Source organism: Mus caroli, unplaced genomic scaffold (assembly GCF_978045245.1).
Source record: "Mus caroli unplaced genomic scaffold, Mus_caroli_1 scaffold_6, whole genome shotgun sequence".
Lineage (NCBI taxonomy): Eukaryota > Metazoa > Chordata > Mammalia > Rodentia > Muridae > Mus > Mus caroli.
This window is the reverse complement of record NW_028227261.1, coordinates 38,806,481-38,825,638: the sequence shown is the minus strand read 5'-3', so window position 1 is coordinate 38,825,638 and position 19,158 is coordinate 38,806,481. Positions and strand designations below refer to the sequence as shown.

At 46.5% G+C, this 19,158-nt stretch overlaps 1 protein-coding gene across 4 annotated transcripts in view; it reads right to left on the bottom strand.

Annotated features, from left to right (window-relative positions):
• The window catches only part of St3gal3 (ST3 beta-galactoside alpha-2,3-sialyltransferase 3), a 205,967-nt gene that overhangs the window by 72,288 nt on the left and 114,521 nt on the right, over nt 1–19,158 (bottom strand). For all 4 annotated transcript variants that reach the window (XM_085839036.1, XM_021161382.2, XM_021161385.3 and 1 more), the window contains one exon: nt 9,970–10,062. In XM_085839036.1, the coding sequence (XP_085695162.1) occupies nt 9,970–10,062 (93 nt within the window). The remainder of the gene's footprint in view (nt 1–9,969; nt 10,063–19,158) is intronic.

Below are 19,158 nucleotides of genomic sequence, written 5' to 3'. Positions count from 1 at the left end.
TAAATGTACCAAAATCCAGTGCCATTTAAAGGATTACGAGATTTAGCACAGAAAAGTGTGAAAACCTATTACGTCCGACAATTACCAGAAAAATATGCACCAATAGAAACCATTCCAGAATTAGCAGACAAAAAAATATTAAACATCTTGCCTCAGTTACTCTTCCATTGCTGTGGTTAAGACACCATGACCAAGGCAAATTACAGAAGAAACAGTTTATGTGGGGCTTACAGTTGTAGAGAGTTAGAGTTTATGACCATTAGCATGGGGAGCTTGGCAGGTAGGCAGAGAGCTTGTGCCTGAGTCTCAGGAAGGAGGTGGGGGGAGGGGACAGTGGGGACAGGCTAATCGGAAATAGCATTGGCTTTTGAAGCCCAAAGCTCACCTCCAATGACACGCCTCCTCTAATAAGGCTATACCTGGCATATACAATAGTGTCTGGGTTTGGTGGTTGTATATGGGATGGATCCCCCAGGTGAGACAGTCTCTGGATGGTCCTTCCTTCCATCTCAGTTCTGAACTTTGTCTCTGTAACTCGTTCTATGGGTATTTTGTTCCCCATTCTAAGAAGGAGCGAAGTATCCACAGTTTGGTCTTCCTTCTTCTTGAGTTTCATGTGCTTTGCAAATTGTATCTTGGGTATTCTAAGTTTCTGGGCTAATATCCGCTTATCAGTGAGTATATATCATGTGAGTTCTTTTGTGATTGGGTTACCTCACTCAGGATGATACCCTCCAGGTCCATCCATTTGCCTAGGAATTTCATAAATTCATTCTTTTTAATAGCTGAGTAGTACTCCATTGTGTAAATGTACCACATTTTCTGTATCCATTCCTCTGTTGAGGGATATCTGGGTTCTTTCCAGCTTCTGGCTATTATAAATAAGGCTGCTATGAACATAGTGGAGCATGTGTCCTTCTTACCGGTTGGAACATCTTCTGGATATATGCCCAGGAGAGGTATTGCATGATCCTCCAGTAGTACTATGTCCAATTTTCTGAGGAACCGCCAGACTGACTTCCAGAGTGGTTGTACAAGCTTGCAATCCCACCAACAATGGAGGAGTGTTCCTCTTTCTCCACATCCTCGCCAGCATCTGCTGTCACCTGAATTTTTGATCTTAGCCATTCTGACTGGTGTGAGATGGAATCTCAGGGTTGTTTTGATTTGCATTTCCCTGATGATTAAGGATGCTGAACATTTTTTCAGGTGCTTCTTAGCCATTCGGTATTCCTCAGGTGAGAATTCTATGTTTAGCTCTGTACCCCGTTTTTTAAATAGGGTTATTTGATTTCTAGAGTCCATCTTCTTGAGTTCTTTATATATTGGATATTAATCCCCTATCTGATTTAGGATTGGTAAAGATCCTTTCCCAATCTGTTGGTGGCCTTTTTGCCAAACCCAGACACTATTGCATATGACAGAAAGATTTTGCTGACAGGAGCCTGATACAGCTCTCTCTTGTGAGGTTATGCCAATGCCTGGCAAATACAGAAGTGGATGCTCACAGTCATCTATTGGATGGAACACAGGGCCCCCAATAGAGGAGCTAGAGAAAGGAGCTAAAGGGGTCTGCAACCCTATAGGAGGAACAACAATATGAACTAACCAGTACCCTCCAAAGCTCGTATCTCTAGCTGTATGTGTAGCAGAGGATGGCCTAGTCGGCCATCAATGGGAGGAGAGGCCCTGGTCTTACAAAGATCATATGCCCCCAGTTCAGGGGAATGGCAGGGCCAGGAAGCAGGAGTGGGTGGGTTGGGGAGCAGGGCAGGGGGAGGGCATGGGGGCTTTGGGGATAGCATTTGAAATGTAAATGAAGAAAATATCTAATAAAAAAGAAAAACAAACAAACAAACAAAAAACCAAAACAAAATAAGGCTACACCTTCTAATCCTTCCCAAACTGGGTACCAAATATTCAAATATATGAGCCTAGGTCAGGTTTTGACACAGTTACTACAAACATGTTCATTTTGCAGAAAAAGAAAGAAAGAAAGAAAGAAAGAAAGAAAGAAAGAAAGAGGGAGAGGGAGAGGGAGAGGGAGAGGGAGAGGGAGAGGGAGAGGGAGAGGGAGGGGGAGGGGGAGGGGGAGGGGGAGGGGGAGGGGGAGGGGGAGGGGGAGGGGGAGAGGGAGAGGGAGAGGGAGAGGGAGAGGGAGAGGGAGAGGGAGAGGGAGAGGGAGAGGGAGAGGGAGAGGGAGAGGGAGAGGGAGAGGGAGAGGGAGAGGGAGAGGGAGAGGGAGAGGGAGAGGGAGAGGGAGAGGGAGAGGGAGAGGGAGGAGAGGGAGAGGGAGAGGGAGAGGGAGGAGAGGGAGAGGGAGGGAGGGAGGGAAAGAGGAAGGGAAAGGGGAGGAAAGGAAAGACCCCCAAAACAACCCACAGAAATAAAAAAAAGAGCCAGACAGAAGATATATAAAGACCTAAAAGAGGTTACAAAAAACAAAAACAAAAAAAAATGAAATCTAAAAAATATACAAAATGTGTGCTTGGATTATTTACACCTTATAACAGTTATAGATACTGTGGCTTAAATATAGTTTTAGATGTTACAAAAGAAAAATATCAGACGAAACAAACAAAACTATGCATCCATAGACCAGCAAGCAAAATAAGCATCCTATCAGACGCCATGGATACAGAGAGAAGCCTCAAAAGGCAGAAGCAAAGGCTTCTCAGAAGAGGAGGAAACTTTCTGGCTGGGATTAACTACACAAGCGTTAGATAAGGAGAAGAGCAAGCCCCAAGCAAGTGCTTGTTAAGTCATTCAATAAAGTCACGAGTAGTAGTGACAAAAGAAATGACACCGCTTTAAAACTCTACAAGGAGGTGTGGCTGAGAGAAGAGCTGTTACCCAGCCAGGAAAACCCCCCAAGCCAAAAGCATAACAAAGCTTTGTCTCAGGCAAACTGAAGGACTTCACATGACATGCGTGTGCACACAAGCATACGCACATATGCACACATGTACCTGCACTCACACATGCACAAAGTTAAAAGCGGTTCCGCAGCCGGAAGATGGAACTATGTATTTGTTGAATGTTGCTGGAATTGCCATCATCTGCCCCTTCTGTAACTGGCTTATTGCACTGGGTGTAACGCTTTTCAGGGGTTCACCCTGCAATGAGTCAGAGTTGTCTTCTTTTTTTCTGCAGAAAAAAATACTTCTCTGCCTGAACTTGCTTTGTTTTCCCTTCATCTACTGATAGGCACTTGGGTTGCTTCTAGCTTTAGGCAGTTATGAACAATGACTCCATAACCTTGGGTGTACAGATACCTGAGTCCCTGACTTCAGCTACTCTGGCTATATACACGGATGAATTGCTGGCTCACAAGCTAACCCCACTCTAATGGTTTTAGGAATGGCCACACTGTTTCCCATAGCAGCTGTACTGTTCTAACTTCTCTGCACCTTACTAGCTCTTGCTAGCGGCTGTTTCACCGACAGCAGCTGTGAGTATCAGGTGGTTCCTTGATGTGCTTCCACTTTGCGCTTCTTTAATCAGTGCCATCGAGCATCTTTTTATACGCTCCTTGGCCATTCGCGCATCTTCCTTTGAGAGGCATCTATATAAGCTCTTGTCTTGTCTAAAACCAAGTAGCTCGTTTTCATTGATGAGTTTTAAGAGTTCTTTTTATATTTAAAATACCTTATTTTTAAATGTGTACATGTGTGTGTAAAGGAGAAAAAAGTGAAATGATGCTGCAGGTTTATGATAGGTAAATATGTAGATGTGAAGTGAGTGAGAAAACGGCACAAAGAATGCATATGGCTGTTACTCTCCATATGAATATTAGAAAATAACTATAAATTAAATACCCACCTTATAAAATGCAAAATATCTACTACAAAACAAAGAAATACAGCTATTAATCCAATAGTGAGGGTAAAATGAAATCATGGTATGTAATCAATCCAAAAGGAGGCACAAAAAGAAGGAAACAAACAGGAAACTAATGGTTATGTAGTAGACTCAGACACAACAATGTATTAATATAAACCATAATATAATACAAACCATAATACAGTAGACTCAGACACAACCATATCGATGACACAGATAAATCGCATATAACCTTAGAATCATTCCAGTAAAAGTCAGACATCATCATATTGTATTAAAATGCAAGGCTCAACTATAGGCTGTCTATAAGAAACCCATCCTAAATATGAAAACACAAAGACATCAGCAGATTAAAAGCAAGGATGGACTGTTGTCCCACCATACACACAATCGCTCAAGAGCAAACAAGGAGCTTATATATATATGCTCTTTGATATATATATATATATATATATATATATATATATATATATGGCAAATGAGTCGATAAAGCCAATTTTAATCAAGTAGAGCAGTTAGAATGATTGACACCATAGGAAAACTTCACAAGAATTACCACTAGTGAAAAAAAAATTCAAAATAACCACAAGATCTAGACGCGTGATAACAATAAGTGTATAAGAACCAAATAACAGGACTCCAGAAAGTCAAATAACCCCATTAAAAAATGGGGCTCAGAACTGAACAAAGAATTCTCACCTGAGGAATACCGAATGGCAGAGAAACACCTGAAAAAATGTTCAACATCCTTAAGCATCAGGGAAATGCAAATCAAAACAACCCTGAGATTCCATCTCACACCAGTCAGAATGGCTAAGATCAAAAATTCAGGTGACAGCAGATGCTGGCGAGGATGTGGAGAAAGAGGAACACTCCTCCATTGTTGGTGGGATTGCAAGCTGGTACAACCACTCTGGAAATCAGTCTGGCGGTTCCTCAGAAAATTGGACATAGTACTACCGGAGGATCCAGCAATACCTCTCCTGGGCATATATCCAGAAGATGTCCCAACTGGTAAAAAGGACACATGCTCCACTATGTTCATAGCAGCCCTATTTATAATAGCCAGAAGCTGGAAAGAACCCAGATGTCCCTCAACAGAGGAATGGATACAGAAATTATGGTACATTTACACAATGGAGTACTACTCAGCTATTAAAAAGAATGAATTTATGAAATTCCTAGCCAAATGGATGGACCTGGAGGGCATCATCTTGAGTGAAGTAACACAATCACAAAAGAACTCACACAATATGTATTCATTGATAAGTGGATATTAGCCCAAAACTTAGGATACCCAAGATATAAGATACAATTTGATAAACGCATGAAACTCAAGAAGAATGAAGACCAAAGTGTGGACACTGTGCACCTTCTTAGAATTGGGAACAAAACACCCAGGGAAGGAGTTACAGAGACAAAGTTCGTAGCTGTGATGAAAGGATGGACCATTTAGAGACTGCTGTATCCAGGGATCCGTCCCATAATCAGCTTCTAAACGCTGACACCATTGCATACACTAGCAAGATTTTGCTGAAAGGACCCAAATATAGCTGTCTCTTGTGAGACGATGCCGGGGCCTAGCAAACACAGGAGTGGATGTTCACAGTCAGCTATTGGATGTATCACAGGGCTCCCAATGGAGAAGCTAGAGAAAGTACCCAAGGAGCTAAAGGGATCTGCAACCCTATTGTTGGAACAACATGATGTACTAACCAGAACCCCGGAGCTCTTGTCTCTAGCTGCATATGTATCGAAAGATGGCCTAGTCGGCCATCAATGGAAAGAGAGGCCCATTGGACTTGCAAACTTTATATGCCCCAATATAGGGGAATGCCAGGGCCAAAAGAATGGGAATGGGTGGGTAGGGAAGTGGGGGGCGCTATGGGGGACTTTTGGGATAGCATTGGAAATGTAATTGAGGAAAATATGTAATAAAAATATTAAAAATCAAAAAAAAAAAAAAGAACCAAATAACAGAGCTTCCAACTGAACGGAGCAAACCTGATGAATGAAGATTTCAGCACTCCTGTCAGAGTTAAGTAAGTGGCGAGAGAACCAGGAGAGACAAGGCAGGTTGACAAACATCATCAAGCGGCCTTATCTGACCATCGCGTGTGGAGTACCCGGTAACAGCAAATCGTCTCTTCCCAAGAACACTCACTAAGATCAACCAGATTCTGCCCCGTAACTCAGATCTCAGTCATTTAAAAGTAAAAACCATGGAAAGCACACCGTGATCACACACACAACCCCAAACAACTAGGGATTGAACCAAAACGCTTTCAAAGAGCTCAGGAGTCAAAGGACAGCATTAAAGGACATTAGGAAAAATATTATCTGTAGCTTTATTATAGCTTTTAGGTATTTGCCCTGGCTTCTAAGAACTTCAAGATAATTTGTTTCCAATTCTTTGACATTTCACATGTGCACGTGTAATGTATTTTGGTCACTTCATCCCGAGGTGACTCTCTCGCATCCCCTCCCATTCCTGAGGAACCGCCTCTTCCCTGAAAGCTCTCCTCCTTTCATACCTTTGAGGGGTCTTGTGCTATAATATTGGGGCCTTCTGATCTGATGGTGGGGTGCTCTGCTCTAACGTTTAGTCTCTGGTGCTCACTGCTTGCCCAGAGCGTGTAAGACTCGTAATTTTCACAGTGACAGGAGCTTCTGACAGAGAACTCCACCCTCCTTGGAATCATGGGGTGGCAGGAACATATCAATACAAATGAAGAGACTGTCAATGGACACCCAGGGAGCCTCAGGGGAGGGGCTGACTTCAGGTGGACCAGTCACGTGATCAGAGGACTGCCAGTTTCAGCCCCATCGGCCTGTGTCCTCCAGGCACATGAGGAGGGCTAAAGGGAGAGCAGATGACCACTGCTAACAGTGTCACGCTCACACTATCATCACACTCAGGAATCCACTGAATACAGCAAGACCAGAAAAAAAGAGTAAGAGGCACCGGTGGCCAGTGAGATGGCTTAGAGGGTGTAAGTGTGAGTACGTGGATTTAAACCCAGAACCCACATGATGGGGGAAGGACAGAACCCACTCCAAAGTTGTCCTCTGACCTCCACATGTGTGTTGTGGCATGCCCCACCCCATTATACACATGATGATAAGTAAGATAAAATAAAAAATATATAAGCTACTATACTGGAAAGGATGAAATGAAACTGTCTGCAGTAACAGAAGCCATGATTGTCCAACTGTGGGAGGCAGAGGCAGGATGACCTCTGGGAGTTTGAGGCCAGTCTGGTCTGTGCAGCTATATAGTAAGACCTGGTCTCAAAAAAAAAAAAAAAAAAAGAAAGAAAGAAAGAAAAGAAAAAGAAAAAAGCTATAGGGAAGCTGAATGGACAGTTTAGGGGATGCTGGATGGATGGACAGCTTAAAAAGAAAGAAAACTGGTACCCACACTGAAAGACAGCTTGGCAGTTTCTTACAAGTGAGCCACACATAAGAGGTTGGACCCAGTCAGTCATTGCACTTCTAGGGATTCGCTAACAAAAGGTGAACATAAGTATTTATTCGAAACCCAACACTCTGTGTTTCGATGGCTTTTTCTCTTCCCTTTTTCTCTTTCCCTTAAAGCCACACCTGTGCTCTGGTGGCTTTCTTTATAATGGCTTCCAATTGGAATTGCCTCCCATGTCTTTGAACAGCAGCATTACGTCTCTATAATGGAGCATTTCTCAGTAACCAAAGGGAGCCAACAGCTAGGATATACGACGGCTGCATGGACTGTGAATACATCACACCAAGTGTGAGAGGCGGCCTGTAAAAGCTGTATGATGCTGTCCATAAGACATTCCAGGAACACTGCAGGGTTAGAAAGTAGGTCAGCAGTTGCCAGGTGCTGAGGGTGAGAGAGGGGCTCACCAAAAAGTGACCCAGGGAATCTGGGGGAGACGAGGATGCACTGCTGCTCACACAAAGTCCCAAACGACACCAAAAGGCAAACTTTAGTGTTCGTAAATTAAACTTCAACAAATCTTGTTTTTGATAAAATTACAATATACCCATACAATACATGTTATGTAATCATTTTTAACATGATATAGGTTTTACTACTTGGGAGGCAGAGGCAGGATGACCTCTGGGAGTTTGAGGCTAGTCTGGTCTGTGCAGCTATATAGTAAGACCTGGTCTCAAAAAAAAAAAAAAAAAAAAAAGAAAGAAAGAAAAGAAAAAGAAAAAGAAAAAAGCTATAGGGAAGCTGAAAGGACAGCTTAGGGGATGCTGGATGGGTGGACAGTTTAGGGGAGGCTGGATGGATGGACAGCTTAGGGGATGCTGGATGGATAGACAGTTTGGGGACAGAACTTGGGCTTGGCTCTTAGCATTCCCCAGAAAAATGAAAATATCTAAAAGAAGATGGAGCCATGTATCGCAGTAATATGATAATCTCCAACATAACTTTTAGGAATAAAGAATGAACTATAGAGCAATAGAACACATTTCAATGTGTGATGATAGAGGCTGTCTCTGGGGAAGTGGTCAAGAGCCACATTCCCTACCCACCCACTCCCAAGCTTGTATTACTTTCAGTTACAAAAGAAACCTATGTCCTGGACAAGGAACACTTACAAGCATCTGAGGTTGGGAAGGGCAGTGTAGCTGGTGTAAGAGCACAGAATACTGTGCCTCACACTTTTCAGGGATTTAGTAACAGCTAGAAGAGGCAAGCAGTGGGAGTTGGTTCAGAAGGCAGAGCTCAGACTGAGAGAACCTGTCTGCGCAGCCCCTACTTTTCACATGGAGCTAGGTGGGACTGCTCAGGATGGATCAGAGAGGGAGCATCCCACTCAAGACCCTGGATCTGCTTTGGTACCAGCTGTTTCCTAACATCCCTCTTGCAAACATATTGCATGTCTTGAGCCTGGGCTTGTAAAGATAGGAGGCAAATCCTTCCTTCAGAGAGCAGAGCTGTCCCCCACAGCACTCTGCAGTGAGCTGAATGCTACATCTTGATGCCCAGAATCGACACAACACAGCTTGTGTGTGTGTGTGTGCGCGCGCGCGCGCGCGCGCCTGTGTCCCGTTTCTCATCAAGTCCTGATTGTACACATAATGTTCTGTGCTCTGTGTAAAGGTTATCCGTGTGTTATTGAAATGCTGATTTCTCGGCCCTCACACCTTGTTTCAATCCAGGCATGGCACTGTAACGCTTCTGTCAGGAATCTCCTGTCTCAAGTTTGTATAAACAACTCTTACCATTTATTTATTCTCTGCCTTGTCAATAAAAGCTGAGAACTCAATGGCTGAGCAGAAGAGAGACTAGTTCCATCAGCTAGTGGAAGAAGAGAGAGAGGAAGGGAGAGGCAGACCTATCATGAGGAGGAAGGAGGAAAGAATTCTTGAGAGTTCAGCCAAAACATGGAAGACTTAATTGCAAGTTATCACTGGGATACTAGCTGGGAGATAGCCAGATTATCTTAGGAGCTAAGATAGATTATCTGACTGCGTAGATACTGAGGTGAAGCTTGGAAATAAATCTGGGCCTCTCTGGGTCATTGTTGGGAACTAGCTAGGATAAAGAAATGCAGCCAATCGTATTAACTTACTAAATACATTTGTAGTAAAGGTGACATCTACACTTGATAGAAGCATTTGATAAACAGAATTTCCCACACCAGACACAGACTTTCTTGGCAAGCTTGAAATAAGGGAGATCAGACACCCCAGAATGCAAAACGGACAGCCAGGGAAGGTACTTCATTCTTGCTTTATTTGGCTATGTCTCTCTGAGGCCAGCCAAGAGGACCGAGCTTGGATTAACCAATGATTCCAAGGACCAGAAGTGTCCATGCTTTGCCTGGTGGCTCTGGACACCTGACTTCCAGAGGCCAGTCAAGCACATTCTACCCCCTGCCCCCTCTAAATACCCTGCAAGGCCAGGCCCAGCACGTAGAGGCTGGATACAACACAGAGTGTGACAAGAGCAGTGTGGGCGGTGTGGACCCCACAAAAGCAAAGTCCTTCCCTGGGCACCAATGAACTAGACAGAGAAGGGGACCTAGGTGACCGGCTCATGAGAAGGCCACATTCTCACCGGCATTCCACATGGTTGAGCCACAGCCCACACTGTCCCAGCATCGAGGGCAAGGACTACCCACATACCTGGGGAAGATGGCAGTCATCATGGCTGAAGCGTAGCCGGGTTTGCAAGTTCCCTCGGAAAAGTTTGCGTACTTGGTGGCTAGCTCGGCAGGCCTGCGGGAGAGAGAGAAGGTCAGAGCTGGGCACCAGAGCAGCAGGTAGATCATCAGTCCACCAGGAGCTGTGGAGACTGAAATGGAGTAGAGCCTTTCTACATCAAGTTCCTAAGAGAATTAGCCCTAGAAAAATGGTCCCTCGGTGGCCTCCACAAAAGGGGCACCCTCCGTTTCCTTTTACAGATTCTTTGTAGTAAGACTGACCACCACAAAGGTTCTACGGCTGGGCAGGCAGTGCTCCCCGGGGAGCACTGCTGGACATAGCTTGTAAGGCCTTGACACATGCAGAGGCACAGGCCTTTGTAGTTTCCAGGCACGACCCTACCTGCCCAGTCTCCTGCTTTTATCCCCTCCACCCCCTCTATGATCCACCCAGTGGGAACATTCATGGCGCATGCATGTGTGTTACGGAGCTACTGATGGATCAGTTTGATGGATCAGTTTGATGGATCAGTTTGACCTTCAGTTGAATGTGCTCTACCCGGGGGTTGTCCCCCTGGCGAATGCCACACCTTCAAAACTAAATTCGGAGGTGGGCTTCACAGGAGCGATCCCCTGACCCACTGACTGGGTTGTCTGCCTCTCTGCTCTGGCAGTCTCCTGACCTGGCATCCTTATCCTATGCCCACCCCCGGGCTGCGCTGATCCTCCACAGAACTGTCTCTCACTCCAGCGTAAATTCTTGGGATCAGACCTCTGCCTGCACTTCGCAGAGATGGGTACACGAAGGCTTCTCTCTCTCTCTCTCTCTCTCTCTCTATATATATATATATATATATATAATATATATATATCAATTATTATTATTTTTTAATTTTTTATTTTTTGGAAAACCAAACCGATGCCGGCAGCCTCCCTGCACTGTGATCTGAAGACGAGGAAACCCCGGGAAGCTTCAGGGTGGAGACTGCGAGTGAGCTTGATCTGAGGGCCATGTCCTGGCCTTGTCTTGGCAGAGTGACTGACTATAACTGGATCATCTCTAGGCATCAGGTTTCCAAACCCTGACATGTTCAGTGTGGTTCTGGAGTCACCACCCTCCACAACAGCTCTGCCCTGTGCAGTCTGGAAAACATCAGGACATCTTTAGTAAATGACCCCATGAACACCAGGACTGAAGGCCTTGCCGGTGGTGTCACCTGCTGACTTAGATTCCCAGCCTCTGAGCTGCTCCCCTACCCCACCCCCGCCCCTTGCTCAATCCACACCAGGGCCAGGCTGCCTTGATGGGTGTGGCTCAATAGCAAGCTGGCCTTCAGCATGACCCCTGCAGTGTGGGAGTGTATCTGTGCTGGACAGCCAGGAATTACCATATGTCATCAGCGGGGCATCAAGACCAATTCACCCCTGAGGTGTCGTCCAGGGCCTTATGCAAGGGATTGCTCATTAAGTATACACAGAATTTTAGAAATCTACATTTTCAAGCCTTCCCTACCAATGAGATGCTAATGAGATGCAAATGTGAAGGGGGGCCTGCAACTTTATTTGATAAACAAAACAAAGTCAAAGGTTCTAACAGGAGAAAGAAAGCTGTAAACAACTCTATTTTGGAAATGAAATATGGATGTCACTGCAATTCTGGAGCTTACTGGAAGCTCCTGGACGAAGGAGAAGGACGGTGACTAACAGCCTTTCCTCTCAATAGCCCTGGGAGTGGGTGCCCTGCATCACAGATAGATGCTTGAGGCTTAGAAAGATGAAGAGCCAGACCCAAGACCATGCAGCTGCCTCTGCTCTCGGTGGGGATGCTGTCGTGACACCACCAGTGACACGATCACAGAGGCTGGCCTGGAGCCCAGCGCCAGTAGGAGCAGTTGACATGGCCGGATATGGGTAGAAATGAGGGTTAAGAAGGCCTTGCCCCACTCTTTCAAAGCATGTACACAGTGCTGTGGTATTTTGAGTGCCTTTGTGCCATGTCTCCAGAACCCTCACCCTCAGGGCTGTCCAACTTGTACCGAGTGTCTGTGGTCTTTCTGAATTCCAGAAAGTTTACAAAGAAGCTGGAAGACAGATGGCAGCTGCCATCCACAACACGGGGCATTGAAGAATGCAATGCTCAAGAGACAAACCTCTGACCATATCTTTCCTCTCCTGCTGCATAATCTCAGCTCTTGTAAGGCACCTGAAGAATGGCTATTGGACAGCCCAAGGCTCCTGGGCTGGGGTGATCCATGCTGGAGAGGAGGGCCAGCATGCCAGATGGGGTGCAGAAAAGTGGGAGATGGCAGAGCAGGCAGAAGTCTGTTCTTCCTAGGTGTGCAAGGTGACCAGTCAGGAATGATGAATGCTAACCAATTCATTTAGAAAAGCAAGCCTGGGTATAGTAACACATGCCAATCATCACCAAATTAAAATGCCTTAGAAACGGCCTCCTGAAAGTCCCAGTGAGAGAAGAATAGGGGGAGTGTTGAGGATTCTGAGTCATACAGAATGCTGGGACCTCTGGGGCAGACAGCGGTCAAACCCACTAAGATTAATGGCTGCCAGCTCCCTCAGGCAGAATAGTTAGTTTCTCTAGGCACTCACTCCAAATGCCAGGAGGCCCCCAGATGTCTGATCAAATCATTCCACCCTTGTTCTCCCCGTACTCTGCAGCTGGCCTTTCACTGTGGAAGATGGAGCGCCGCATCCACTAAGAGCACCCATTGTGCGGTGAACATGACTAAGAAGCCCCTGGGGTGAAGAGTGTAAACCACCACTCTTCAGAGGAAGCCCAGATGACCAGACTGGAACCCAAAAGAAAACCCATTCCCCCACTCTGCTCAGAAGGGCCAAGTTTAGGGAAGCAGGCCAAGTCCTGGTAGTGAATGGAACAAGGGCCACATCTGGACTCAGGCTTCCTGAGAACACTGACAAGGGAGTAGAAACGAAGAATCCCTTAGCCCACGTAGCCTTAGCCTCCTGTGCGGTGGGAACTCAGATCCCTGGGATCTGGTGAGGATGGGGTGAGACACGTGTGGGACGGAGGGCTGACCATCTTCTCAAGCAATGTACAAGTGCTGTAAGGAGAAGAAGGGGGCAGAGGCAGGCTGAGCACCTGGCCATGTCTGGATTCAATCCCATGGGTTGCTGTGTGGACTGAGGTGTGCATTGCAAAAGCCAACATGTGACGTCTTCTCAAGCAACAGACAAGCGCGGAATGAAAAAGAAGGGGGCAGAGGCAGGCTGGACACTTGAGTAACAGAGTGAGGCCCTGTCTCAAAAAAACAACAACGACAAATCAAAAACATGAAGGAGAGAGAGTATTTCACCCCAGGGGCCAGCGGTGTCAAACACAGAGGGGGCTGACCTGGTGACACCTGGGCTGGAGAACTGAACCTGGCCATATGCAGGCTACTACTGAGGTTCCTGGGAATGGCTTCACTAGTGGGTGTGGGTGAGAATATGGGGGGCAATGTGGGTGTGTGGTAGGGTGGGTTGTGGAGGGGGTGGGTGTGTGGAGGGGGTGAGGATGGGTGTGTGGGTGTGGAGGGGGTGGGTGTGTGGAGGGGGTGGGTGTGTGGTAGGGTGGGTTGTGGAGGGGGTGGGTGTGTGGAGGGGGTGGGTGTGTGGAGGGGGTGGGGGTATGGAGGAGGTGGGTGTGTGGTGGGTGTGAGGGTGTGTGTGTGTGTGTGTGTGGAGAGGAGTGGGAGTGTGGTGGGGGTGAGGTTGTGGGAATGGGGACAGTAGAGGTGAGTAGGAGCTAAAATAATGAAATAAAATTATATGCATGTAGGAAAACACCACAATGGAACACATTATTTTGTACAATCAACACTTGTTCATAGAAAATAAGAGAAATGTCCTGTCATTTAACACAGAACATATGGCACAGAGTGCTTAAGTACCAAGATTGTTGAGAAGGCTCAATCAGTCAGTTTGACTTGCAATGCTAATCAGTGCAAATGTGAGGGAAGGGGTGGAGGCCCGGGCAAAAAGCTTGAGGGTTAATCTCAAGGACTCTACAGACCAGTGATGGACATTCTGTAATCAACAGACCGAGTTCTAGAACCATCTCACGTAGGACAAGGCACTAGATATGAGAGAAGCCTGGGTATGAGAGAAGGCTTGCCTTCTCTAACCCACCGCCTGACCACTCAGTCAGAGCCAACCACACAGTGGGGACCACAGAGGCCCTCAGCAGGCTCCACCACTGCTGCCTCCATCCTGTCCTCTTTGCTTCCCAGAGATCCACTTCTCCAGTTACTAGAGCTGTTTCTGGGACAACCATGCGACCAATCAGGAAATGGGAGAAGTAGCTTTGTTTAGCTTTTGTCACCTCATTTGATTATTAAACATTGCCATTTGAATTGCTCCCCTAAAACAGATTTCATGTAAGAAAATAACTTAATCCCACGACAGCTCCACTTAGGCACCAAGGCCAACCTTTGCTCTGTGTCTGTGTGCATGTCTGTCTGTCTGTCTGTCTCTCTCTCTCTCTCTCTCCCTCCCTCCGTCCCTCCCTCCCCTCTCGTGTGCTCTCTCTGGTACCAGGGATCCAGCCAGCAGCCTCCAGTGTACTTGGTGAGCACTGACTCTGTAGGTCTACTGCAGAGCTATAGCACAGTCACTGTCCCTTCTGACTCTTGTTTGGCTAACCTTGTTACTATAGTAACAAGGGCCTCTGCAGGGAGTAAGGGAGTGCCTGGGCTGGCTGTCCTTGGGTTGTCCTCAGTTTCTTCCTGTAGCAACAGGTGGTGGTGTCAACCCCCTCCACACTGGCTGTAGCTCTTGGTTTTCTATAGCTTTTGTGGGTGATCCTGTTTAATTGGGGCTCTAAGGCCGACATTACCGTAGTTCATCTGGGGGCTTGGCTATTGTCTCCATCTGGGCTGGGAGGATGTTCAGTAGCCTTCTCTGTGTGTTGGCCTGTGCTACACAACAGTCCTCACAGAAGTCCCACTAGGGGCCTGCTGTGACGGCTCCAGCCTTGTCTCCACACTCCAATTCTTTAAAAATATCAACACACCCTCTTTCTGGGTGGTAATGAAAAGAGCAAGGGAATTAACGCACTGAGCGTGAGCCAAGCACCCAGCAGATCTATGATCTAATAGCTTTGTGTAAGCCACTAAGGCAGCGCTGCCTTCTGCCCGGGAGGGCAGGGCTGCAGGAGTTCGGAGGAGACGCGGTTGGGAGATGTGCAGCTCTGTTTACGCTCAAAATTTCAAATGATGAACTTAGCACAACTAAAAAGTCCATTTCTACTCATACCTTCCCTGTGTGCTCTGGGTGACAGTGGCATTTGTGGTCATCATTAGGAAAGCAGTCACACCTGAGAGTCACCGCAGGAAGGATAACACTGAGCAGTGACGTCACCCGCTGAAGCGAATGGTCCTGGACTGAGTCTGGGAAAGAGGCTCAGAAAAGACTCACCGCACGGCCAACTGTTTCCTGCTACAGGGTAGGTAACTTTTTTATGAATGATGTACCGGGCAACAAAGACCAGGAAGGGCTAATTTCTGAACCTGAACGCAGAGAAGGATCTGCGTGGTGACTAGACAGTAAACAAACACACTAAGCATTTCTACCTACCGTCTAGAGACCCTGGCAAAAACCAAAAACCAAAAAAACATCTCACACAGCTCCAGCAACTGCTTTCTCAAGCAGCTGGGGTTTTGAACGAACCTAGAGCAGCCCGACTTCAGGGTAAGTGTGGAGGAGGGGAAAGGAGGGGAGGGAATTTGTGTATGGAGGTCAGAGGAAAACCTGCAGGTTTTTCTACCACATCAGTGCTAGGGATTGAACTCAGGGCGTGAGGCTTAGTTATGGGGCCTTTACCTGCCGAACTACCTCGACAGTCCTGATGTTTTCATTAAAAATAATAATAATAAAATTGATTTTATGTGTCTGAGTGTTTTGCCTATGTACATGTCTGTGCGCGTGTGTGTGTGTGTCTGACCCCCACAGAGGTTAGCAGAGGGTGCTGGAGTTACATTCTGATGGCTGTGAGCTACCAGGTAGCAATGGGAACTGAACCTCAGTTCTCTACAAGAACCCCTGAGCTGCCTCCTGATTTCATCAAACCCCTCGGTTTCTTTGGTAGAAAGAACATTGACTTAAGCATGTGTGACCAGCTGGTGGCCCCAAGCTGTGTGCATCCCAGGCGAGCTATAAATGCTGCCCAGCACATTTGTAGATGGCAGTGTCTGTTGCAATGTGAAAAGCTTGGGTACCACTGGATCTTAAGGAAGAAAGACTAGACTTCAAGTAACAGGGTCTCCTCTGGTTTCTGTGGTTCTTAAAGTAAGCATAGGAGGGTGGATGGGCCGTCACCTGTCAGTAATGACTCCTGTTCTAGTAACGGTCAATACCTGCATTCCCTATCCTTAGCTCCATTGGCAAGATCAGAGATACACCAGTTTAGAGGAGAATAACTAGTCCTTCCACCTTTGTTACCCAAAGTTTTCTCTCTAACCCGCTTGCCAACTCCAAACGTCTGCTTGACAGGAACAAGGCCAACATTCGCATGCGAGGGCCTGGCTTCTATGTGAGCACCACAGAGGGGCCAAGTCTCAACAGAGTTTTACTGAAAGTCACGGTAAAGATTCATGTCTGATATTCCTGTGCAGGATTAGGTAAATTCTTATCATCAGTTCCAGATAGCATTGTCTCTAAATCCACTACGTCTAGGTTTCTCAAAGTGGGCAAATTTATTGGGGTAATAAATATACTAGAGAGGGCTGGAGAGATGGCTCAACAGTTAGGAGCACTAGCTGCTCATCCAGAGGACTCAGGTTTGATTCCTAGCATCTACATGGAGGCTCACAACTATCTGTAATGCTAACACTCTCCACTGACCTCTTCAGGCACCAGGTATGAACATGGTACACATATGCACATGCAGAACACATACTTAAACAAACTCTACGAAGAAGATTACATCAGAACAACACAGATGTATTATGGAATTGAACACAGAACTTTAAAAATGCAGGCTCTTAAAGACCACTGTGCTTGAAGGGGGCCCTCTGCGGGGTGCTCATCCCTGCGACACCCATGGCGCTCTGCAGGGGCTGGTTCAGAAGTACAATACCAGAGGCTGATGCTTCCATGCTGGATCCTGTTCTCAAGGAGCTTGCAACCCAGAGGCAAGAGGTAAATTAAAAACAAAAACAAAACAAAAACCTTCAAGGGTTAGCACAAGCAGAGTCACGCACAGGGCGTGGGGATGAGAAGACTGTCCTAGGGGTGTGTGTGGGGGGGAACAGAAGGGCGCTCTCAGCAGAGACACAATAACAACATACATAAAGGCTGGGACAGGGAGAGAGGGAGGGAGGGAGGGAGGGAGGGAGGGAGGGAGGGAGGGAGGGAGACACACACAGAGACAGACAGACTCACACACACACACACACACACACACACACACACTCACGGGGTGGGGGGGGTAGGTGTTAAATGCTAGGGAACGACCACTAGACCAGCACTGACAGAGTAATGGAGTAAAGTTTGTAAGGACAGATCATGGTTCCTCTTTGAGAGCAGCAAACACTCAGAACTTCTGGGCCATCTCTCCAGGCCTCATCTGGGTATCTTTTTAGTAAAGTATCAGTTCTGATCATCTGCTCTTTTATAAGTGGGTCGGTGGCTTTCTTACTGTTGAGTTTTTAGAGCTCTTTGTACATTTCGAATGCAAGTCCTTTCTCTTGACCCTACAGCATAGATTAGACCGTAGTCAGGCATGATTACAGTGACAGGCCTGGAGCTACCCCTCCAAGGCTCCGACCCTGGCATGGAATAGATTAATACAGAATAGCCAGGGCACTGCTAACACAGGAGTCTCCCAGCCTGGCTAAGTAGAGCAGTATCTGGAGTGGTCATGACTCACTGCATAAGTACATACATAGCTTGTGTGTGAGGACGCTTGCTCTTGGTGACAGTCACCTGGGGTAGAAATCAGTTCCTCAGATAGAACGCAGAATCTTAAGCAGTTGTTCTCAGTTTCACAGCATGTTAGACTTACCTGGGAAGGTTTAAAAACCCCACTACCCAGGTTACCCTCTTAAACAATGAATTCCAAGTCTCTAGGGGTAGGGGTGGATATCTGTAACTTGTTTTTGATCCCTGGGTGACTCCAGTACTCAATCAAGACCAAGAATCACTGTACAAAGAGAGATCCTGGTAGCTCTTGGGGTCTTGGCCACACAAGTATTAAGGTGTCCTAGAGGCAGTCTCTCTGGGCTGTGGGCTGTGACAGGCCGGCAGTTATGAAGCAGGGAGCCTAGCCAAGTCCCAAAACTGTGCTTCCCTGGAATAAACAAAGAGTGGTCTACACATGCGGGCTGCAGTGCAGACAGAATTCTACATGATGTCACTCACATGTGGCATCTGAAATGAGAGCGGAATGGTTTACCAGAGGCTGGGAAAACATGGGGTGATGGAGACGCATTGATGGGGGATGAGGAGAGATAAAGGGGGTGCACAATTAAAAAAAATGGTGCACAATCCGGGCCAGGCAGGAAGGTGAGTTCAGGTGTTCTATTACACAGAGGGCCACCAGAGCTAACATAGACTTTGAGAAAACTGGAAGAGACAGTTTTGAATGTATTTGTCACAGGGGAATGGTCAGTGTTTGAGGTGATGGCTGGCCTAACTGTTGATCCACACGCAGGTAAAAACCAACGAAAGCCCTCCTGCGTACAGATCCCCACTGGACTTTACAAAGCTGTCCACTTACCCATCAATTTTAAGGCCTGTAATTTAAAAGGAACTGTGTGTTTTATAAGCCAGGCTACAGTTTTGCGTTTCTTGTATCCTCAGGGTCCACTTCTCTGCTGCCCTCTTTCGTTTTTAGTTCCACACATTTGCCTTTGCTTAGAAGAACTAAGAGAAAACCATCCCATCTCCTCCCATTTCTAAAGTATTAGAGATGCTACATTCCTTGAAGTCAATATAACTGTGGTAGCAGGGAGAAAATTCTGGATTAAGCAGGAGTCTCCTGTCTTTTTTCTCTTTTTTCTCTCCTTCCTTCCTTCCTTCCTTCCTTCCTTCCTTCCTTCCTTCCTTCCTTCCTTAAACTAATCTATACGTCCTAAAGAGAACTGGCAGATCTTACTGGACTTCTGTGTAAAGATCAGCAGCACAATTCACTTTCCTCTCTGATTTAACAAGCATT